The 25166-nt window shown below is 40.6% G+C and overlaps 1 protein-coding gene across 1 annotated transcript in view; it reads left to right on the top strand.

The window, feature by feature from the left end:
* LOC115105115 (cadherin-18-like) overlaps window positions 1-25166 on the top strand; it is a 228250-nt gene that overhangs the window by 21605 nt on the left and 181479 nt on the right. The window contains exon 2 of the mRNA XM_029626750.2: window positions 23893-24482. Coding sequence (XP_029482610.1) covers window positions 24246-24482 — 237 coding nt within the window. The 5' untranslated portion in view covers window positions 23893-24245. The remainder of the gene's footprint in view (window positions 1-23892; window positions 24483-25166) is intronic.

Genomic DNA, 25166 nt, shown 5'->3' with positions numbered 1-25166 from the left:
ACAGTGAACGCGCCATTTGAAAGCAGACATCGCGCTGAACTGATAGAGACTGTTCCTGGATCCGTAGCTGCCTGGGAAGGGTGTTGGCGATGACGTCAAAGTAGACCCAACTTTTCCATTGTTGACAGAGTGTTTGGGAGAATGGCACTCCTGAGAGTTCTGCTTTACATACAGACATAATTTAAACGGTTTTAGAAACTTTAGAGTGTTTTCTATTCAATAATAATTTTTATATGCATATATTAGCAATTTTGGGTAAAAATATTTTCAGTTTACTATGGGTACGCATTTTCTCCAACAGGGGCAGTATAGAGCAGGAGTTCTAAGAGGTTTTAAGGGGGCTGAATAATTTTGGACGCCCAATTTTTCAGTTTTTGATTTGTTAAAAAAGTTTGAAATATCCAATAAATGTCGTTCCACTTCATGATTGTTTCCCACTTGTTGTTGATTCTTCACAAAAAAATACAGTTTTATATCTTTATGTTTGAAGCCTGAAATGTGGCAAAAGGTCGCAAAGTTCAAGGGGGCCGAATACTTTCGCAAGGCACTGTATTTTGTAAATGACATTGCCGAAGTCAAGGATCGGTAGGAGGGTCAGTTTTACGATATATTTGGCAGCATTAGTGAAGGAGGTTTTGTTGCGATATAGGAAGCCGATTCTAGATTACATTTTGGTTTGGAGATGCTTAATGTGAGTTCGGAAGGAGAGTTTCCAGTCTAGCCAGACACCTAGATTATGTGGACAACTATAAATACCTAAGTCACAACCATCCCGAGTAGTGATGCTAGTCAGGCGCGTGGGTGCGGGTAGTGATTGGTTGAAGAGCATGCATTTTGTTTTACTAGCATTTAAGAGCAGTTGGAGGCCACGGAAGGAGTGTTGTATGGCATTGAAGCTCGTTTTGGACGTTTGTTAACAGTGTCCAAAGGAGGGCCAGATGTATACAGAATGGTGTCGTCTGCATAGAGGTGGATCAAAGAATCACCTGTGTGAAAGGGAGCGACATCATTGATATGCACAGAGAAAGGAGTCGGCCCGAGAATTGAACCCTGGGACACCCCCATAGAGAATGCCAGAGGTCTGGACAACAGGCCCTCCGATTTGATACACTGAACTCTATCTGAGTGAACCATGGCGAGGCAGTCATTAGGGAAACCAAGGCTGCCGAGTCTGCCGATTAGAATACAGTGATTGACAGAGTCGATAGCCTTGGCTAGGCTGCACAATGCTGTCTTTTATCGATTGCGGTTATGATATAATTTAGTACCTTGAGCGTGGCTGAGGTGCACCCGTGACCAGCTCAGAAACCAGATTGTATAGCGGAAAAGGTACGGTGGGATTCGAAATGGTCGTTGATGTGTTTGTTCACTTGGCTTTCGAAGACTTTAGAAAGGCAGGGCAGGATGGACATAGGTCTGTAACAGTTTGGGTCTAGAGTTTCTCCCCCTTTGAATAGGGGGATGACTGCGAACACTTTCCAATCTTGAGAAATCTCAGACGACACGAAAGCGAGGTTGAACAGACTAGTAATAGGGGTTGCAACAATGGCGGCGGATACATTTCGGAAGAGAGGGTCCAGACGGTCTAGCCCAGCTGATTTGTAGGGTTCCAGATTCTACAGCTTTTTCAGAACATAAGCTGTCTGGATTTGGGTGAAGGAGAAGTGGGGGGTTCTTGGGCCAGTTGCTGCAGGGTTTGCAGAGCCGTTGGCTGGGGCTGGGGTAGCCAGGTGGAAATCATGGCCAGCTGTAGAGAAATGCTTATTGAAATGTTCAATTATTGTGAATTTATCAGTGGTGACAGTGTTTCCTAGTCTCAGTGCAGTGGGCAGCTGGGAGGAGGTATTGTTATTCTCCATGGACTTTACAGTGTCCCCAAACATTTTGGAATTAGAGCTGAAGGATGTACATTTCCGTTTGAAATAGCTAGCCTTTGCCTCCCTAACTAACTGTGTATTGGTTCCTGACTTCCCTGAAAAGTTGAAAATCGCGGGGACAATTCGAAGCTCGTGCAGTACGCCACAGGTTTTTTTTGTGCTGGTCAAGGGCAGTCAAGTCTGGGGTGGACCAAGGGCTGTATCTGTTCTTAGTTAAACTTTTTTTGAAAGGGGCATGCTTATTAAGATGGTGAGGAAAGCAATTTTAAAGAACAACCAGGCATCTTCTACTGACGGGATGAGGTCAATATCCTTCCAGGCCAGGTCGATTAGAAAGGCCTGCTCTCAGAAGTGTTTTAGGGAGCGTTTGACAGTGATGAGGGGTTGTCGTTTGACTGCGGACCCGTAACGGACACAGGCAATAAGTCAGTGATCGCTGAGATCCTGGTTCAAAACAGCAGAGGTGTATTTCGAGGGAAAGTTGGTCAGGATGGTATCTATGAGGGTGCCATGTTTATGGATCTGGGGTTGTACCTGGTAGGTTCCTTGATAATTTGTGTGAGATTGAGGGCATCTAGCTTAGATTGTAGGACGACTGGGATGCTAAACCTCTTTGGGATTGGTGTCCCGCTAGCGTTCCACTATGACAACATCCGGTGAAATTGCAGTGCGCGAAATTCAAAATACAAACATCGTAATATTAAACATTCATGAAAATACAATTGTCTTACATCGTTTAAAAGCTTAAGTCTTGTTAATGCAACCGCGTTGTCAGATTTTAAAAAGGCTTTATGGCGAAAGCATACCATGCGATTATCTGAGGACTGCGCCCCACATCAAAATACTTTTTCAAACCAGCACAGGCGTCACAAATCCCAAATAGCAATAAAATGAATCCCTTACATTTGAAAATCTGCCTCTGTTTGCAATCCCAAGGGTCCCACCTACACATTGAAATGTCGTTTTGTTCGATAAAGTTCTTCTTTATATCCAGTTGGTGCCATTGATTTCATTAACTTTTTATGGCTGCAGGGGCAGTATTGAGTAGCTTGGATGAAAAGGTAAACTGCCAGCTCCTCAGTCTCAGTTGCTAATATATCCATATTAGTATTAGCATTAGATATAAAACACTCCAAAGTTTCCAAAACTGTCAAAATATTGTCTGTGAGTATAACAGAACTGATATTGCAGGCGAATCCCTGAGGAAAATCAAAACAGGAAGTGGCTTCTATTTTAAAAACTCCATGTTCCATAGCCTCCCTTTGCTGGATTTAAAGGGATATGAACCATATTCCTTTTCCTATCGCTTCCTCAACGTGTCAACAGTCTTCAGACATAGTTTCAGGCTTTTATTTTGAAGAATGAGCCAGAACGATAACATCGCGTCAAGTGGTCACATGAGTTTTGGTTGCGCAACAGAGTTCAGATAGGTATTACTTTTCCCTCTCCTACTGTGAAAGACATTTGTGGTTGATATATTATCGATTATATATTTTAAAAACAATCTGAGGATTGATTATAAAAAACATTTGACATGTTTCTGTGGACATTATGGAAACTATTTGGAATTTTCGTCTGCGTTGTCGTGACCGCTCTTTCCTATGGATTTCTAAAAATAACGCGCCAAACAAACGGAGGTATTTTGGATATAAAATCATCTTTGTGGAATAAAAGGAACATTTGTTGTGTAACTGGGAATCTCGTGAGTGAAAACATCAGATTTTCTATTCAATGCTATTATATGCATATCCTAGCTTCTGGCAGTTTACTTTGGGCATGTCATTCATCCAAACACCCCCCTTAAGATGTTTTAAGCATATCCCAATTTAGGTCACTTATGAACTCTGACGGTAGATGGGGGGCAATCAATTCACATATGGTGTCCAGGGCACAGCTGGGCGCTGAGGGGGGTCTATAACCAGCGGCAACAGTGAGGGACTTATTGCTGGAGAGATAGATCTTTGAAAGTATAAGCTCAAACTGTTTTGGCATAGATCTGGATAGTATGACAGAACTCTGCAGGCTATCTCTACAGTAGATTGCCATTCCGCCCCCTTTAGCAATTCTGTCTTGATTGAAAATGTTGTATTTGGGGGATGTAAATTTCAGAATTTTTGGTGGCCTTCCTAAGCCAGGATTCAGACACAGCTAGGCCATCAGTGTTGGCGGAGTGTGCTAAAGCACTGAATAAAGCAAACTTAGGAAGAAGGCTTCTGATGTTAACATGCATGAACCCAAGGCTTTTACATTTGCAGAAGTCAACAAATGAGCACCTGGGGACACACAGGGCCTGGGTTAACCTCTACATCACCAGAGGAATGGAGGAGGAGTAGGATGATGGTACGGCTAAAGGCTATAAGAACTGGTCGTCTAGTGCTTTGGGAACAGAGAAAAAAAGGAGCAGATTTCTGGGCATGTGGTAGAATATATTCGGGACATAGTGTACAGACATGGGTATGGTAGGGTGTGAGTACAGTGGGGGTAAACCTAGGCATTGAGTGACGATGAGAGAGGTTGCATATGAGAGAGGTTGCATCTCTTTAGGCGCAAGTTAAGCTAGGTGCGGTCTTCGCATGTGTTGGGGGTGGGAGATATCTGAGCCATGAAGAGCAGGACTCTGCAGTAAAATAAAACAATGAGTGCAGCCCTAAACAACAGTATACAAGACATATTGACATTAGATAAAGGCATAAAGCAATCACAGGTGTTGATTGGGAGAAGACAACAACAGGTGAGATGACAAAAGGTAAATGGAGATGAATGGGCAGAGAGGGTCAGTTAGCTACACACAAGTCCTGAGTTCGAGGCTGGGGCAGACAGATTAACAAAATGAAGTACCGTGTTAATGAACAGTCCAGCAGGCATCGGCTGTGTAGCCGAGTGATCATAGGGTCAAATGAGCAGCAATAGATGAAACAGGGAGCCGTTCGGTAGTCGGTTACTACGCTAGGCGAGCGGGAGACAAGGCGTTCAGAGAGCTAGCAGGCCGGGGATAGCAGATGGATCATCACCAAACATCCACAACGCAGAGGCCGGTTGAGAGCACATCGGCTGAGTTACGTCAGCAGACCAGTAGTGATGGATCGGTGGGGCTCCGAGGTGACGAAAGGTCCAGGCCAATTGGCAAGAGAGGTATTGTAGTTGGTGTACTTTGTTTGCTAGCCGGGAGATGGGCCTAGTTCAAGGCTAACTGGTGCATGCTTTTGGACAAGGGCATTAGCCACAATAGCCACCCGGGAGCAACTAGCTAGCTGCGAAGATCCGGTGTAATGGTCCAGAGCTTGCGGCAGAAATCCAGTGTAGTGGAAAAAAAGCAGTCAGATATGTCTAGATATGGTATCGCGCTGTGCAGACTGACAGGTATTATCCGGGCTATCCAGGCTAAAGCAGCTAAAGGAAAAGACAGCTAGCAGAGCATGATGGAGGATCCAGTTATAACATTTACATTTAAGTCATTTAGCAGACGCTCTTATCCAGAGCAGGTCTAAAAAATATTAGATCCGTACCACATTGGGTTGCAGGAAGGTATATTTAATTCGAAAATGGAAAAAAGAGATTGAAATGTATACAACAAATTTAAAATACAATATTTACATGGGACAAAAACAAACACGTCTTACTGCTTCGCCATCTTGGATATAAGTACGGATCAAGGTTAGGTTATAAAAACATATCCGTAACTTTGATCATCCCACGGAGCACCATTAAATCCATTATTAAAAATGGAAAGAATATGGCACCACAACAAACCTGCCAAGAGAGAGCCGCCCACCAAAACTCATGGACCAGGCAAGAAAGGCATTCATCAGAGTAGCAACAAAGAGACCAAAGATAACCCTAAAGGAGCTGCAAAGCTCCACAGCGGTGATTGGAGTATCTGTTCATCGGACCACTTTAAGTCGTACACTCCACGGAGCTGGGCTTTTTGGAAGAGTGGCCAAAAAAAGCCATAGCTTAATTACAGCTCCCCCCTACTTTGTGCAATTTCCGCCTGAAGACATTCCCAAATCTAACAGCCTGTAGCTCAGGCACAGAACCAAGGATATGCATATTCCTGGTACCATTTGAAAGAAAACACTCTGAAGTTTGTGTACATGTGAATTGAATGTAGGATAATATAACACAATAGATCTGGTTTAGATAAAAACAATGAAAAAAACAATATGTTTTTTATTTGTATTTTTTTATATTATCATCTTTAAAATGAACAAGATAAAACAAACATTCAGATAGGATGATGGGGACAATTTCAGTGAAAAATATAAGAGGGCAACAGTACTTGTGCAAAGTTTCAGAATGATAACCTCCAAAATGAATGTGCTACATGACATTTATCATGAAGTCAAGTGGCCAAATCAAATCAAATCTATTTATATAGCCCCAGCCTAAAACCCCAAACAGCAAGCAATGCAGGTGTAGAAGCACGGTGGCTAGGAAAAACTCCCTAGAAAGGCAAAAAGCTAGGAAGAAACCTAGAGAGGAACCAGGCTATGCGGGGTGGCCAGTCCTCTTCTGACTGTGCCGGGTGGAGATCACAGTGGTTGTAGAGGGTGCAACAGGACAGCACCTCAAGAGTAAATATGAACAGTTTAGGGTTCCATAGCCGCAGGCAGAACAGTTGAAACTGGAACAGCGGCAAGGCCAGGTGGACTGGGGACAGCAAGGAGTCATCATGCCAGGTAGTCCTGACGCATGGTCCTAGGGCTCAGGTCCTCCGAGAGAGAGAAAGAGAGAATTAGAGAGAGCATACTTAAATTCACACAGGACACCGGATAAGACTCCCATTCGGAGTCAGTGTCACTGTGAAAGAAAATATTCAGTTAGAATAGTATCACATATGAGCCCTGTTTCAACAGGTATAATAAACATATATATATAGAGAGTTGAAGGTTGAATACATTAGGTTGAATATATTATTATATTATTATTACCTGCTAGATCTACTGTCTCTTTTATATTATGACATTTCAGCTAGATCTACTGTCTCTATTATATTATGACAGACCAGATAGATCTACTGTCTTTATTATTTTACAACAGACCAGCTGTATCTACTGTCTCCATTTCACTTTGGCCATTGATGTGGTCCTGCCCTCTCCTCAACAGCCTCAAATAGGCTTTTTCATGTGGGTTGGGGTGGGGCGGCAGACACACGCATCTCACATTTCATGACATTACATGTTTATATATTGCTTCTAAATTTTAAAAAAAATCACAAATAATATTTTATATGATTAATTTCAAACAAGGGCATTAGCATGATAAGAACTTACCAGTCCAAAACGATGTCCTCTCCCGTTCAAAAAATATTCCTCCACAATCGCTAAATGAAGCGTCCTACAACAATCTCTGTCTCACCTTCCCAATCAATTTATTCTAAAATTGTGTGTACATCTGTATATCTAGACTCAAATTTAGCTTTCCCTGACTTAGTCGCCATAATAATTGATATATAAACAGCTGAATCTGCGCGTTCACCAAACAATGCAGTGCGTAATATGCGTAGCTTCTTCCGGTATGAAACTTCAATAGCGAATGACTCACTTTACGCTGGAGCTTACTACATGGGTTGGTCTTGCAACACATACACATGGCGTATTGCCGTTTAGCTCAGCTCATTGGCTATCTACCCAGCTAGATTTCAAGACGATCAGTGGTCATTGGGTTAAAAGACAGTCAATCAACGAAACTTGTTGTCTTCAAATCGGTTTCTTTCGGTCAACACATCCCGCGAAATGTCCCATCAGGTTTGATTGTGTTACAAACAAACCAGTTGATTGCAGTGAAACCAAACATGACTGGAAAAGTCACGTTCTGTGTGGGTTATTTACCTGGAATGTGTCGTCGAAAATGGAATGAGACGGAATTCACGACACGAGCGATTCACAAAATGTTTTGTTTTAGGCTATAAAAACTGATTTTATCAAACAAAAGATCATTCATTGTGTAACAATGAGCATTGGAATTGCAAACAGATGAAGATCGTCAAAGGTAAACGATTTATTTTAATGTAGTTTGTGATTGTTACGCCTGTGCTGGTTAAAAAAAAATGTTTTATTGGGCTCTATGCTCAGATAATGCCATCGTATTCTTTCGCAGTAAATCCTTTTTTAAATCTGACAACGCAGTTGGATTAGAAAGATTCTAGGCTTCCGATACATGTGAGACACTTGTAATTTCATGAGTGTTTAATATGACTATTTATGTAGCAATCACCGTATGTTGTGGAATTTCAGCCCGCTAGCGGGTTCCGTGCGCAGAGAGGTTAATGAAATAAATAAGAAAACATGTTTGGTGTTCGCCAAAATGCATGTGGGAGACTCCTCAAACATACAGAAGAAGGTACATCAAGGAAAGTTATGTCTGGCACAAACCCAACACCTCTCATCACCCTGAGAACGTCATCCCCACAGTGAAGCATGGCGTTGGCAGCATCATGCTGTAGGGATGATTTTCATCTGCAGGGACTGGAAAACTGGTCAGAATTAAAGGAATGATGGATGGTGATAAGTACAGCGAAGAACTTGAGGGAAACCTGTTTCAGTCTTCCAGCGATTTGAGACTGGGATGGAGGTTCACCTTCCAACAGGACAATGACCCTAAGCAATACTCGAGTGGTTTAAGGGGATACATTTAAATGTCTTGGAATGGCCTCATCAAAGCCCAGACCTCAATCCAATTGAGAATATGTGGTATGGCTTAAAGATTACTGTACACCAGCAGGAACACATCCAACTTGAAGGAGCTGGAGCAGTTTTGCCTTGAAGAATGAGCAAAAATCCAAGTGGCTAGATATGCCAAGCTTATAGAGACATATCCCAATAGACTTGCAGCTGTAATTGCTGCAAAAGGTGGTTCTACAAAGTATTGACTTTGGAGGGGTGAACATTTATGCATAATCAAGTTCAGTTTGAAAGAAATCCAATTTTTTGTCTGTTTCACAATAAAAAACATTTTGCATCTTCAAAGTGGTAAGCATGTTGTGTAAATCAAATGATACAAATCCCCCAAACATCTATTTCAATTCCAGGTTGTAATGCAACAAAATAGGAAAAATGCCAAGGGGAGGCGGGGGGGAGGGGGAATACTTTACCCAAGGCACTGTATATCTTCAAGGCACAGTACACTGGCTTGCAAAGTGATATGCAATTCCTATAAGAATCCAGCCAGAGATAGGCTATCCAAAACTAGGCATTTTCATCCACCTACATAGTGTACATAAGTAAAAAGAAGACAACTTAAAACGTTTAAATTGTAAAAACAATTTCAGTAACGGTTGCAATTACTCGGAGGTTTACATACACTTAGGTTGGAGTCATTAAAACTAGTTTTTCAACCACTCCACAAATTTCTTGTTAACAAACAATGGTTTTGGCAAATCGATTAGGATATAAACTTCCTGCATGACCAAAGTACTTTTTTACAGCAATTGTTTAAAGAAAGATTATTTCACTTATATTTCACTGTATCACAATTCCAGTGTGTCAGAAGTTTACATACACTAAGTTGACTGTGCCTTTAAACAGCTTGGAAAATTCCAGAAAATAATTCCATGGCTTTAGAAGCTTCTGATAGACTAATTGACATAATTTGAGTCAATTGGAGGTGTACCTGTGGATGTATTTCAAGGCATACTTTCAAACTCAGTGCCTCTTTGCTTGACATCATGGGAAACTCAAAAGACATCAGCCAAGACCTCAGGAAAAAAAAGATTTGCGAAAAGTGCAAATCAATCCCGGAACAACAGCAAAGGACCTTGTGAAGATGCTGGAGGAAACTGGTGCAGAATTATCTATATCCAAAATAAAACAAGTCCTATATCGACATAACCTGGAAGGCTGCTCAGCAAGGAAGAAGCCACTGCTCCAAAATCACCATAAAAAAGCCAGACTACGGTTTGCAACTGCACATGGGGACAAAGGTCATACTTTTTTGAGAAATTTCCTCTGGTGTGATGAAACAGAAATATAACTTTTGGAGGAAAAATGCTTGCAAGCCGAAGAACACCATCCCAACCGTGAAACACGAGGGTGGCAGCATCATGTTGTGGGTGTTCTTTGCTGCAGGAGGGACTGGTGCACTTCACAAAATAGATGGCATCATGAGAATAAAAATTATGTGGATATTTTGAAGCAACATCTCAAGACATCAGTCAAGAAGTTAAAACTTGGTCACAAATGGGTCTTCCAAATGGACTATGACCCCAAACATACTTCCAAAGTTGTGGCAAAATGGCTTAAGGACAACAAAGTCAAGGTATAGGAGTGGCCATCACAAAGCCCTGACCTCAATCCCATAGACAATTTGTGGGCAGAACTGAAAAAACATGTGCGAGCAAGGAGGCCTGCAAACCTTACACCAGCTGTGTCATGAGGAATGGGCCAAAATTCACCCAACTTATTGTGGGAAGCTTGTGGAAGGCTACCCAAAACATTTGACCCAAGTTAACCTCTTAAGTCGACCCTCTACTTTTTTGAACATTCTGTTAAAAATCGCGCAACATTTCAGCGCCCTGCTACTCATGCCAGGAATATAGTATATGCATTTGCTTAGTCTGTGTGGATAGAAAACACTCAGACGTTTAAAAAACTGGTTAAATCACTGCTGTGGCTTTACCAGAACGGCATTTACATCGAAAAGCACAGGAAAAACTGATCACTGAAAATGGGAAAATATATCCATGCGCTACTTGAACCCATTGATAAACGTGAACCACAATTAATTGACTGAGGTTGCAGTACCTACAGCAGTCAAACACATACAGGACACCGTATCTCCTCCGGTCTAGGACCGGATATTTTCGTTGAGTTTCTAGCCGGACATTTTTCCAGACGGACAGCTAATGATCTTTACATCGCCTCCTGATGAATTTTATCGCTTATTAACGTTTACTAATACCTAAAGTTGCATTACAAACGTATTTCGAAGTGTTTTGTGAAAGTTTATCGTCGACTTTTTGAATTTTAAAAAATGACGTTATGTTTTGAAACAATGTTTTTTTCGTTTATCACACAGTCTACATATAACGATATCTAGGCTTTATATGGACCGATTTAATCGAAATAAAGACCCAAATAGTGTTTATGGGACATCTAGGAGTGCCAACAAAGAAGATGGTGAAAGGTAATGAATGTTTTCTATTTTATTGTGCGGTTTGTGTAACGCCGAAATGCTAATTATTTTGTTTACGTCCCCTGTGGGTCTTTTGGGGTGTTGCATGCTATCAGATAATAGCTTCTCATGCTTTCGCCGAAAAGCATTTTAAAAATCTGACTTGTTGCCTGGATTCACAACGAGTGTAGCTTTAATTCGATAGCCTGCATGTGTATTTTAATGAACTTTTGAGTTTTAACTAATACTATTAGCATTTAGCGTAGTGCATTTGCATTTCCAGAGCTCTAGTTGGGACGCAAGTGTCCCGAGTAGAAGCAACAGGTTAAACAATTTAAAGGTCAAAGCTACCAAATACTAATTGAGTGTATATAAACTTGTGAACCACTGGGAATGTGATGAAAGAAATAAAAGCTGAAGTAAATCATTCTCTCTTCTATTTTTCTGAAATTTCACATTCTTAAAATGAAGTGGTGATCCTAACTGACCTAAAACAGGGATTTTTTACTAGGATTAAATGTCAGGAGATGTGAAACCTGAGTTTAAATGTATTTGGCAAAGGTGTATGTACACTTCTGACTTTAACTGTAGCTATCTCACTCTCTCCAACTTGATCCTCCTTCATTTTTGAATTAATTAATTTGTTCAAAACTGTTAAACTATTGTCTTTTAATCTCTGAGTCAACTACTCACCACATTTCATGCACTGCAGTGCTAGCTAGATGTAGCTTATGCTTTCAGTACTAGATTCTAACTAATTCTCTGATCCTTTTGATTGGGTGGACAACATGTTGGAGGATGTCCTCCGGAAGTTGTCATAATTACTGTGTAAGTCTATAGAAGAGGGTGAGAACCCCAGTCTCCTAGGTTTTGTGCTGAGGTCAATGTACCCAGAGGAGGATAGATGCCAGCTGTCCTCCAGCTACACCATGGTGCTACCCTACAGAGAGCTGTTCAGGATACTGTAGACCGTCATTGCAAAACAGTGTGTTTTAATCAATGTAAATATATTTTGTTTTTATCTAAAAAGGATACTTTTTTAAAATCACAATTTTTATGAAATTCACTGGGGAGGATAGCCCTCCCTTTCCTCCTCTGAGGAGCCTCCACTGATCAACGTGTTTTACAATTCCCCCCAATATCCAGCATCTTCGCACGGCTATTGAAGAGGAGTGGGATAACATTCCACAGGCCACAATCATGATCAACTCTATATGAAAAGATGTAGCACTGCATGAGGAAAATGGTGGTCACACCAGATACTGTCTGGTTTTCTGTGACCAGCAGATATATCTCTATTCCCAGTCATGTGAAATCCATGGATTAAAGACAAAAAAATAATTCAATCGACTGATTTCCATATATGAACTGTAACTCAGTAAAATCTTTGAAATGGTTGTGTTTATATTTTTGTACAGTGTAAATACTTTTTCTCTCATGTAAAATTAACATGATGTCTGAAAAAGACAGACTGAATGGTCGAGGAGCTAGTAAGCTGAGTGGGCGTGGAGCACACCTTAACTGGTGGTTATTTGAAAACGCCTATTTAAAATAAAATTATAATGATATTTAATCTTCTCAGCTCGGGGATTCGATCCAGAAAACGTTCTGTTACTGGCCCAAATCTCTAACCACTAGGTTACCTGCCAATATAAAGCAACAGTGAGCAGAAAGACAGTGAGAGAGAGAGAGATTATTATAATGGGAGTTGAAAGATAAAAGCTGTATATTTCCCTGCAGTGGCCAGCAGATGGGTGCTTATTGCAATGTCCTGGCACTCCAAAAGTGCTGTAAGAGAAAAACAGTGTCCAAAATAACACCCTATCCCCTAGAGAGTGCACTATTTTTGACCAGAGTCCATAGGGAATAGGGTGCCGTTTGGGACACAGGGCCAAATGACGTATAGGGGGATTGAAAAGTGTAGGAATGTTTTCTAATTTACCACCAACAAGAAAAGTGACACCTACTGCAACAGATATAATAGAGCAGGTAATCAATGTTGATTTGAGGTTAGAACACAAAGCATTTTGGAGAGCGGGGGAATGGTGGGATGGCACGCTATTCGCAATATTGAGCACTAATGTTTACCAGGGCCCTGGTCAAATTTAGTGCACGATATAATGAAAAGGTTGCCATTTGGGATGCAGATGAGGACGTATACAGAGACAGTACTGAGCCGGGTGTTGTTGACTTTGGGAGAGGTGGTGGTAGGTGATGAGTGCCATGCAGCCCGGCCCACGTCTCAGTGGGAGTTGTTACCTAATTACCATGCGGTCTAATCTGTGTTTAAAAAGTGACTGCCCCTAAAAAACTTCTTCTCATTTTAAAAACAGCCTGTGGCATCAATATGAGTCAAACATTTATTCTAGTGTTACATTTGGTCACAAAGTCAGTCTCGTCAAAATCTTCGATTTACATAGACGATAGGAAAACGTATGAATTCGTAAGTATTCAGACCTCTTACTTATTTTCCAAATTTTGTTGTCTCAGCCTTATTCTAAAATTGATTAAATTATTTTTGTTGCCTCATCAATCTACACATAATGACAAAGCGAAAACAGGTTTTTAGAAATGTTTGAATTTTTTGGGAAAATACCAAACAGAAATACCTTATTTACATAAGTATTGAGACTCTTTGCTATGAGACTCGAAATTGAGCTCAGGTGCATCCTGTTTTCATTGATCATCCTTGAGATGTTTCTACAACTTGTTTGGAATCCACCTGTGGTATATTCAATTGATTGGGCATGATTTGGAAAGTCACACACCTGTCTATATAAGGTCCCACAGTTGTCAGTGCATGTCAGACCAAAAACCAAGCTCCGAGACAGGATTGTGTCAAGGCACAGATCTTGGGAAGGGTACCAAAAATGTCTGCAGCATTGAAGGTCCCCAACAACACAGTGCCTCCATCATTCTTAATTGGAAGAAGTTTGGACCCACCAAGACTCAGCCTAGAGTTGGCCGCCCAGCCAAACTGAGCAATCGGGGGAGAAGGGCCTTGGTCAGGGAGGTGACCAGAACCTGATGGTCATTCTGAGAGAGCTCCAGAGTTTCTCTGTGGAGATGAGAGAACCTTCTAGATGAGTATCTCTGCAGCACTCCATCAATGAGGTCTTTATGGTAGTGACCAGACTGAAGCCACTCCTCAGGTAAAGCCACATGAAATCTCGCTTGGAGTTTGCCAAAAGGCACCTAAATACTCTCCGACCATGAGAAAAAATATTCTCTGGTCTGGTGAAATAAAGATTGAACTCTTGAATGCCAAGTGTCACGTCTGGAGGAAACGTGGCACCATCCCTATGGTGAAGCACGGCAACTGCACCACCCACAACCGCAGGGCTCTCCAGAGGGCTGACTACCTGCCCTCCAGGACACCTATAGCACCCGATGTCACAGGAATGCCAAAAAGATCAACAAGGACTAAACCAGCCAAGTCACTGCCTGATCACCCCGCTACCATCCAGAAGGAGAGGTCAGTACAGGTGCATCAAATCTGGACTGAAAAACAGCTTCTATCTCAAGACCAGACTGTTAAATATAAGAACTAACATTAGGCTGGGTATCAGTCAAGCAAGACCTGATGAGAAGTTTGATGACATGTCCCCTAGCCTACCACACAAAGGCACTATGGATTTATTTTCTCTGGTTGACACATACATGCTCAGGAAAGTGATATCACAATTTAAGCCTTCTACCTGCCGTCTCAATCCTATCCCCAGCACCTTCTTCAACAGTTTTTAATTGCATATCTGAAGAAGTGCAAACTATTGTTAATTACTCACTGTTCACAGGCACTTTCCCCACTGCACTAAAAACTTATGGTGAAACCGCTTCTGACAAAAAGTAATCTAGATTCTTCAGGTCTTAGCAATTTTCAGCCAATCTCCATTCCTTCCATTCTTTTTTAAAATTCTGTATTTTGAAAAATTCTAATCTGGTTTTCGTGTTCAGCACAGAGACAGCCTTAGTTAAAGTGGTAAATGATCGTAGAACCAACATAGATGCCAAACAGCTCTCTGTCCTTAGATTTAATTGCTGCATTCGACACTGTTGACCATGATGTCCTCCTGGACAGACTGGAGAGGTGGGTTGGCCTATTTATCTAGTTTAGGACCTATTAACATAACTCAGAGAAAATACAAATCACATGTACCATTCCACAAAGTTTGATTTTGGGTCCAGGACTGTTCAGTTTATATATGTTACCCCTTGGCACCGTTATCTGAAAGCGCAACATTGATTTTCACACAGACGATACACAACTTTACATTTCTGTGTCACCAGAGGATTTTAGCTCCACTGATAAATTATTACACTGTATTAGTGGTTTAAATACTTGGATAGCCCACGACTTCCTCCAGCTAAATCAAAACAATACCGGGGTACTTATTGTTGGAGACAAAGCACAGAGAGAATCTAGCCGCACATTTTAATTCATGGATCATCAAGATAACACCTAGGTTTGTTACCTGGTGTTTTATTTTAGATTCTGAACAAAGTTTTGAGTCACACATTAGGAATGTGACCAAAATAGCTTTTAACCACCTGAGGAACATGCCAAGGTGTGGCCGTGTCTCTCTCAGGCTGATACAGAGACTCATCAACGTGTATCATCAACGTTTTTATTATCAAGCAGGCTTGACTACTGTAATGCTCTCCTGCCTGGTCTACCAATGAAAGCCATTGGTCAACTGCGAAACATAGAGTGCTGCAGAACACTCAGTGACCAAGATCAGACTGAGCATACATTACACCGTTTTTAAGGTATCCGCACTGGCTGCCTTTAAGTTTTAGAATTCATTTTAAGCTTCTTCTATAGGTTTTTAAATCAATCCACGATTATGCACCCCAATACATGTCAGAAACGCTTTTAAGTTGTGTACCCAAGACCACATATTAAGTGTCTCAATCTTGTCTCGGTGTCGGGTACATTTGTACTTGTTCCCGACTGGTCTCAGACAGTGAGGACTGGTAATTTCTTCCCGAGACCAGTGGAGTAAATTCCTAATTATCAGCTCCCATTCAGTCAGGGCATAAAACCGCTTCCCCAGACCAAGTATATACACTCCTTTCTTGAAACGTTAATATCTTAACAGCCTTATCTATTATAAGGCCATATAGGCCTTCAGTGTGTGACAGGTTTGTGATTCGGAAATGACAGCAACTGTAATACGAGCGCACTGAAATAGGAGAGTGCACTTTTTGTAAAACACAAAGAGCCAGTGGTGTAGTGGAGGGTATACTCAGGCACAACAGAGAAATCATGCACAAAGTAGCCTATAAAATCGCAAATCACGTGAAATATATTCACATGAGTGCCGCACACAGCCTAGTTTAAGCATAATATTATCTGCAGGCAGCAGGTGCGTGCAGCTCTCAACTGGTTTTGGGATAGTGCAGCTCACACAATAATGACGTCAGTACCCGGTAGGATAGGAAAGACTTTTCAATTGATGATATCTACCAGTAAATGCTAAGGCAACAATGTGTATGCAATGTGTATGCAAACCAGGTATTGAAAAAATGCAGTCCGAAGTGTTTGCATCACATGGATGGGCCTGGGTAGACGAGTGTACAAAGCTGTCATCAAGGCAAAGAGTGGCTACTTTGAAGAATCTAAAATCTAAAATATATGTTTATTTGTTTAACACTTTTTTTGGTTACTACATGATTCCATATTTGTTATTTCATAGTTTGATGTCACTATTATGTAGAAAATAGTCAAAATAAAGAAACCATTGAGGTGTGTTCAAACTTTTGACTGGTACCATATTTTAAAATAGATCTTAAAACACATATTTTTTGCTTTGTTTTTCATTAGTGTAATTTTTAGTTAAATTGTTTTGTTTGTTTTGTAGTCAATATTTCAGCATGGTTTTTTATTTAAATGTTTTCCTTTAAAGCACATTGCAGTGTATTCTATGTCTGAAATGTGCTTCATAGATAAAGCTTGATTTGATTGCAGATTTGGATGTCTGTTTAACAACCACACAGTTCCTAATTTGTAAAGCTCCAACCTGTTACAACAGAACTCAGGAAGCCAATTTTTCTGCCTGTAGCGTGAAAACAAAATGATCTCCTATCCTGAATCTCTTCATGGAGGTTGTGAAGGTGGTTAATTAAGCATATCTCAGTTTAACAGCAGGGGAAAAGAAAAAGAACACACAAAACAGGTCATAATTATTAGATGATGTAGAGGTGTTTTCTGTCAAGCTTTCGCTTGATTGTGTAATGAAACCAAAACTGTCATCATCTGCAGGTGCTTAGCTGTTAGCTCCATCAAATATGCACTCTGGGGACCAGAAAATACCATTCATTCTGTTGCCAAAAACGGTCTCAAATTAGTGTGAAATGTATATGAATATTCATTTAAAAAACCTTGTGTTCTGTTCAAGATATAATTTCAGTTAGGGCTCAACTGTGGGATTTGGTTTGCATCCAATTTTGTATATTGGGACATACAAATGCAGATTAGTTTGGCAACAAATTGATAAACGTTTTCAAATAAACATTAAGCTCATTTGGTAGACATGGAATTTCACAATGTCATTACAATGTCTCTCAAAATTCTCCTTCCCTTCCCCGTTTTGTTATGCCACCCACCCTCATTCAATTTAGGAGAGGTATAAAGTCAAGAGTTCTATTATTTGTGGTTCCTTCCTCTCAGTCCCTGGCCCTGTTTGTTGCAGTGATATGTGTTTGACCCGCTCCCTCCTCTGCTATCTTGTGGTTGACATCAGCAGAAAGCTGATGCTGTGAAACGAATGCAGTGGGTTTGCACTCAGCAGGTGGCCAAAACATTAGCCATAGACAGCAGGCAAGGGCTCCCTCAATCTCTCGCTCTCTCTCTTCCTTTACTCTCTCTCTCTTTCTGTTGTAATTAACCATTCACCTCATCACTTATCACAGATGGATAAACAACCGTGTATGAACACTTCTTTAAATTGAACCTTTATTTAACTAGGCGGGTCAGTTAAGAACAAATTCTTATTGATAACGACAGCCTACACCGGCCAAACTCAGATAACGCTGGGCCAATTGTGCACCGCCAATCACGGCCAGTTGTGATACAGTCTGGATTTGAACCAAGTTGTCTATAGTGATGCCTCTAGCACTGACATGCAGTCTCTTAGACCACTGCAACACTTGGACGCCCCAATCATATGTACTATATGTGTATATACCTTCTGAGCTGATTTTTCCACCATATCAGTTGGATCGTGGGATATGGTGCCTTTCACTGACTATGCCAGCTGCTGCTTATTTAATGACTGTCTGACATCACTGTTTTACCACCTATCTGCATGATTACCACACAATTAGCACACTGATTAAAGAGCTACACAGGAGGTACCAGCCTGAGAGCACTGATAATAGAATAGGCTTACTTGGTCTGGCATAGGGATACAGGTTGCTCACACAAGTCTAGCATAGGGATACAGGCAGTGCTGGGGAAAAGTAATTGAGTAATAGTAAAGACACATTAATTTAATAGAAAAAAGTGACCCAGTAAAATACTACTTGGGTAAAAGTCTAAATGTATCTAGTTTTAAGTACAGTGGTGGGAAAAGCAATCAATTGTCATACTTCAGTAAAAGTAAATGCTATATCACATTCCTTATATTAAACAAACCAGACGGCATGATATCTTTTTTTAGGAATTTAGGAACAGACTGGCACACTCAACACATTTACAAACACAGTATTTGTGTATATTGAATCCACCAGATCAGAGGCAGTGGGGATGGGAACGTGTATATATACTGAAATATTTGAACAAATCCCTTCAAATTACTGGATTCGGTTATTTCAGCCAAAAATCGAGCACACAGTCATGCAATCCCCATATACAAACATTGGCAGTAGAATGGACTTACTTACCTTTCAACATGGCATCATCATAGGAAGCCACCTTTCCAGCAAGTCAGTTTGTCAAATTTCTGCTTTGCTAGAGCTGCCCCAGTAAACTCTAAGTGTTGTTATTGTGAAGTGGAAACTTTTGAGCAACAGCGGCTCAGCCGCAAAGTGGTAGGCCACACAAGCTTACAGAAATTAAGGTCTAGGGCTGTTTTTTATGGTTCGGGATGGACCCCTTAGTTCCAGTGAAGGGAAATCTTAATGCTACAGCATACAATGACATTCTAGACGATTCTGTGCTTTTAACTTTGTAGCAACAGTTTGGGGAAGGCCCTTTCCTGCTTCAGCATGACAATGCCCCCGTGCACAAAGCGAGGTCAATACAGAAATGGTTTGTTGAGATTGGTGTTGAAGAATTTGACTGGCTTGCACAGAGCCCTGACCTCCCTCAACCCCATCGAACACTTTTGGGATGAGTTGGAATGCCGACTAATCACCCAACATCAATACCCGACCTCACTAATGCTCTTGTGGCTGAATGGATGCAAGTCCCCGTAGCAATGTTCCAACTTCTAGTGAAAAGCCTTCCCAAAAGATTGGAGGCTGTTATAGCAGGAAAGGTGGGACCAACTCCATATTAATGCCCATGATTTTGGAATGAGATGTTTGATGAGCAGGTGTCCACATACTTTGGTCATGTAGTGTAGGTGCTTGAATTGGACCATAATTCTGTCCTTCCTGAGCATTCAACATTTAACAAGTACTTTTTGGCATCAGGGAAAGTGTATTTGAGTAAAAAGTATATATTTTCTTTAGGAATGTAGTGGAGTAAAAGCTATCAAAATATAAATGTACAGATACCCCAAAACTACTTTAGAAATACTTTAAAGTATTTTTACTTAAGTACTTTACACCACTGGATACAGGTAGCTTACACACATCTAGCATAGTGATACAGGTTGCCAGAAGATACCGACCTTACCTTTACGTTTGCTTACACTGATCTGCACTGGGGTGAGAACTCAACCATGGTAACATTAAGATGTCGTTGAGCCAGCGCGAGATATGGGTCAGAAAATGTACCTCGATGCAGGGATATGCCACAGTACTGTGAGTTCAATCCCAGTGCTATAGGCACTCATTAAAAATGTTTCCGTTTGAACCCTATCCCAAACCTTAAGCCTTACCTTTAACTTCACCCATACATGTTTTTTTCCCAGGCAACTGTATTAGGATAAAACTAGGCCCTCAAATAAGGCCTTATGAAATACTTATGGTATTGTTGTTTTTTTCATCTTTATTTAACCAGGTAGGCTAGTTGAGAACAAGTTCTCATTTGCAACTGTAACCTGGCCAAGATAAAGCAAAGCAGCGTGACACAGACAACAACACAGAGTTACACATGGAGAAAACAATAAACAAGCCAATAACACAATAAACAAGTCAATGACACAGTAGAAAAAGAAAGTCTATATACAGTGTGTGCAAAACGCATGAGGAGGTAGGCGAATAATTACAATTTTGCAGATTAACACTGGAGTGATAAATGATCAGATGGTCATGTACAGGTAGAGATACTGGTGTGCAAAAGAGCAGAAAAGTAAATAAATATAAACAGTATGGGGATGAGGTAGGTAAAATTGGGTGGGCTATTTACCGATAGACTATGTACAGCTGCAGCGATCGGTTAGCTGCTCAGATAGCTCAGATAGCTCAGCTAGCTCAGATAGTAACGTGGCCAAGATAAAGCAAAGCAGCGTGACACAGACAACAACACAGAGTTACACATGGAGAAAACAATAAACAAGCCAATAACACAATAAACAAGTCAATGACACAGTAGAAAAAAGAAAGTCTATATACAGTGTGTGCAAAAGGCATGAGGAGATAGACAATAATAGGCCATAGGAGCGAATAGTTACAATTTAGCAGATTAACACTGGAGTGATAAATTAGCAGATGATGATGTGCAAGTAGAGATACTGGTATGCAAAAGAGCAGAAAAGTAAATACAATAAAAACAGTATGGGGATGAGGTAGGTAGATTGGGTGGGCTATTTACAGATGGACTATGTACATCTGCAGCGAACGGTTAGCTGCTCAGACAGTTGATGTTTAAAGTTGGTGAGGGAAATAAAAGTCTCCAACTTCAGCAATTTTGTGTTAAATACATACATACTTTATTATAACATATTCACTTATGTCACTTTGTGATGTCCACATGACTAATAAAGGATGGAAGCAATGTGCATGTCTCTGTCTCTAACAAATCAAATCATGGGTGGTAAACCCTACAATTTACTCGATAGGCTAGGCACTCTGGGAAATATTTGAATAAGGCTTTACATTAAGCATTGTGTTAATTTAACACTGTTCCGGTCTCTATAAGAGTCTACAGACTCAACACTTTCAGTGTTCATTTTTTTGTCTTTTTACACTGGAGAATTTTCTGTGGTACTCAAATAGACCATAACCATATCCGGGAATAAGCAGTTAATTATTATTTCAACAAAACGTGTTTTCTTTTTAAATATGCACTTTTGCTGACTGGAATATAATCAAGTGCAAAATTACAGGGGAAGAAAAAGAATACGGGCATTATAAATAGTCATATTTTTTGCACTTCAATTTTGCCTTGAATATGCAATTTAGTTTTTCGAAGAAACCCATTTCCTAGAACAGTTTCCGCTTTCATTTTCCATTGCCTACCGAAACACACTCTCCAAATGTCATGCATTTGAGTAGCTTAATATCTGTCGTTATCACCGCAAATGTATTTCTTGCTGCCCTGGTTATAATTCAGATTGCCAAGGCACCAACTAATCCTTTCATACAATGGCCCAGCACTGAAAAATAAATAATAATTATCAACAAAACACCAACTCATCTATGTGAGTCTCTACAGCAGGGGTAGGCAACTGTGGTCCTGGAGTGCAGCAGGCACTTCATGTTTTTAACTGACCTAGAAGGCATTCACTGAACTGATCAAATAGGTGTGGTGCCTAATTGGAACAAAATCCTGCGGCACTCCAGGAACAGGGTTGCCTACCCCTGCACTACAGTTATAGCCCCATACTGGCTTTATAGATGGATCCTAACTAACATTGGGCTCTATTACTTAGAAAATTCCATATCACTGCATCCCAAATGGCACCCTATTCCCTATATAGTATACTACTTTTACCAGGTTCCATATAGGTTTGGTCAATAGTAGTGCACTAAAGTTCTATTTGGGATGCAAACCATTTCTGTGACCTCACCGGCACAGACAACCTTTGAATAATTGAACAAGTCACCTAGGGTTGTGGTAGTCATGAAAGTTTTTCAGCTGGTGATTGTCAAGCAAATAACTGCAGGTCTCCCGATAATTGACCGGTAATTAACATAAACATTTTTAGCATCACCTGGCTTCCACCCATTGCCTACAAGCCACTGATGTAGAACTTTTGGAACATCATTTTTAAAAGTCGAATAAATCTATTTAACGTAGCCTACACTATCACAATAAGTCCATGATTTATGTTAGACAGGTCTAAAGAAAAATTACATGAAGAAACTGTAGTCTATTTCAGAAGAACAGAATAGAATACTCTGAGTTGTCCTTATGTTAGGCCCTGATAGGGTTGTGGGCTTCACTAGTTCATTTAGCAGACAACATTTGCTTAGAGTTTTGTGGAATTATTTTAGTATTATTTTATAGTATGTAGAATACAATTGAACATAGCTGAATAAAATCGAAAGTATATTTTCTCTGAAAGATTTCCAAGGAAATATTAAGTTTTGAGTAAATAACAAAGAAACAGGTCCTCCTATATGCTTAATATAGAGTTATTTATGCAACGTTAGTTGTCATACAAACGTGTGCCATTGTGCTGAATATAATAATTATAATTCCCGGGTGCTGTTCTCCGAGGCACCTCTCACTTACATGGCGCTCTATGTCTCAATTCTTATTAGCCAATGCCGTCACATGATCTGGTCCTTCTCACAGCTAAGAATGAATCTACAAGTGAAGACCAACATGTCGGGGATGCAACTGCTTGCGTCCCTCATCAAATTTCCAGGTGCATATTGAAGATGTTAGAACTGTCCACATTTAGCCTACTTTTTTTGTCAGCCATCAAAATGAGTAGGCCTAATGAAAAGCAAAAGCACTGGCCTGTGTCAATCTACTTTCCCCCACAGTACAAACGTTGACCTATCTTGTCCTTCTGTGCAAGAAATACATTTTCCAAACATACGCTGGGACAGTTGTGGGATGCGATAGACCCCAAATTAATACAACCAGTCGCATCAAAAAAAAACGTTAAAAGCAATGAGGCTGATGCAACAGATCAGAACATTTACCTTAAAATGTTAACGAACTATTAGGCTATTTCTTCACATCAGCACAGCAATGCGCACATGGCAGTAGGCTATAAGCGTGAATGTTCCAAAATTCAACCAATTAGCGGTTGTAAAGCAGATTAATGTCCTTAATTTCAAGAAGCTACAGTATTTGGCTTTTGGCTAGGCTATATGAGGTGTGCAACTATGATTTGAAAAATTTGGCAAAAAAAGGCTTTCAGCCTTACAGCACACACTGAGCATCATTCACAGGTGATAATACATCGTTCACAAGTGATAGGCTAATATTGTCACTCATCAGACTATTCTTAATGTAATGTTGTCTTTACATATACTAAATAAAATGAGTGAAATTAGTTTTGATTTAGAATAGACCATTATCATGCACCTGTCACGGAACATGGGCATGGGAAAAATAAATATACATACATGTCATCTATACACTTAAATAACCAATAAGGTCACGGTAAGAGTCCTAAACTCACCACAAATGTGTTTCGTGTTCTCCGAACTAAATGTAATGATAGTGGCATCTGATAGTGGCATCTTTTCTGTATTCAAAGACATCTATTTAAAATGCTTGCCCTCTGTGTCAAGTATTATTATGGCCAGCTCTTACACATTTTTAGGAGATTAAGTAAGTTAAAACTAAAAAAAATGTAATACATCCTTCTCTCTCTCTCTTTTTCTCTTCCAGGAAACACAAAATGGTCGCCATAATCATCTCCAGTTTCTGGTAAAACTAAACAAAAGCCATAATCCATCCGTGTTTTTCTCCAGACCCTCCCTGGCTGTTCCATAATGTAAATTAAGCTTGCCTTGATTCTACTCAACAGACGGCTAGGCCATGAGCCTTAGAGGATCTACTGTAACCCGGACAGGGCCTTCCCCATTTTGGATTTAGTGCCACCCTCGTCCTTCTGTTGAGACTGCAAGCCACGTGAGGCTGCAGGCGTGGCCGGTGGTGGTGGCGAAGGCGGTGGTGGGAGGACTTTCAAACGTAGCACAAAAAACACTGGGATATATTTACAAACATACTGAGGAAACACCATGAGGATATCCACGATCTTCTGTCTCTGTCCCGTACTGGTCTGCCTCTGCTTTCTCCAGAGGTGCTATGGGGTTAGCCATCATGTCCCAACATCCAGAGTGCCCATCACAAAGAACCAGACCAAACTGGCCAATGGCGAGACGGAAGTGCACCACAGACCTAAACGTGGCTGGATCTGGAACCAATTCTTTGTTTTAGAAGAACACATTGGACCAGATGCTCAATATGTGGGAAAGGTATTGTTTTATCTTACTTCACAGTACTTCATGGCTTGAATGTAGATGCTTGTAAACAACCACTTTTTCATTACAAGGATATTTGACTCCTTGGCTCTGACTTGTGTCCCAAATGGCACCCTATGCCCTACATAATGCATTACCTTTGACCACAGCCCTGAGCCATGGTCAAAAGTAGTGCACCACTTATGGAAAAGGGAGCCCTTTTTGACAAATACTCTGTTTTTCTGCTCGGCAGTCTTGTGTGTTGGAAATGCATTGTGGCAGGTACAGCTTTGATTATTAATGTGACTTGCCTTGTTGGTATTCCAGGTGCTTTTGTTCTGTCTAATGATGTAGAAGCCAAGGCTATGTTCCAAATTGCACCCTACTCCATACATAGCACAATCATTTTGACCAGGGCCAATAGGGCTCTGGTCAAAAGTGGTGCACTGTGTAGGGAATAGAGTGACATTTGGGATGCACAACAAATCTCACTTGGGTATATTTTGTAGAGAAAAGAGGTCTACACTGTCCAAGTTCTTCTCATGATTAATCAACAAGCTCCCATTAGATCATCTTAGTCTGTCACTTTCGGCTATCTGTTAAGGGATGTGACATTCAATTGTGAAAATAGCTTGTTCTTTGTTTGAATTAAGCATAGTACAAAATCAAACCAATCCTTACCAAAAAAACACATGATTT

Source organism: Oncorhynchus nerka, linkage group LG22 (genome assembly GCF_034236695.1).
Source record: "Oncorhynchus nerka isolate Pitt River linkage group LG22, Oner_Uvic_2.0, whole genome shotgun sequence".
In the NCBI taxonomy this organism is placed as follows: Eukaryota; Metazoa; Chordata; class Actinopteri; order Salmoniformes; family Salmonidae; genus Oncorhynchus; species Oncorhynchus nerka.
The sequence above is the reverse complement of the archived record's forward strand: the minus strand, read 5'-3'. Positions and strand labels throughout refer to the sequence as shown.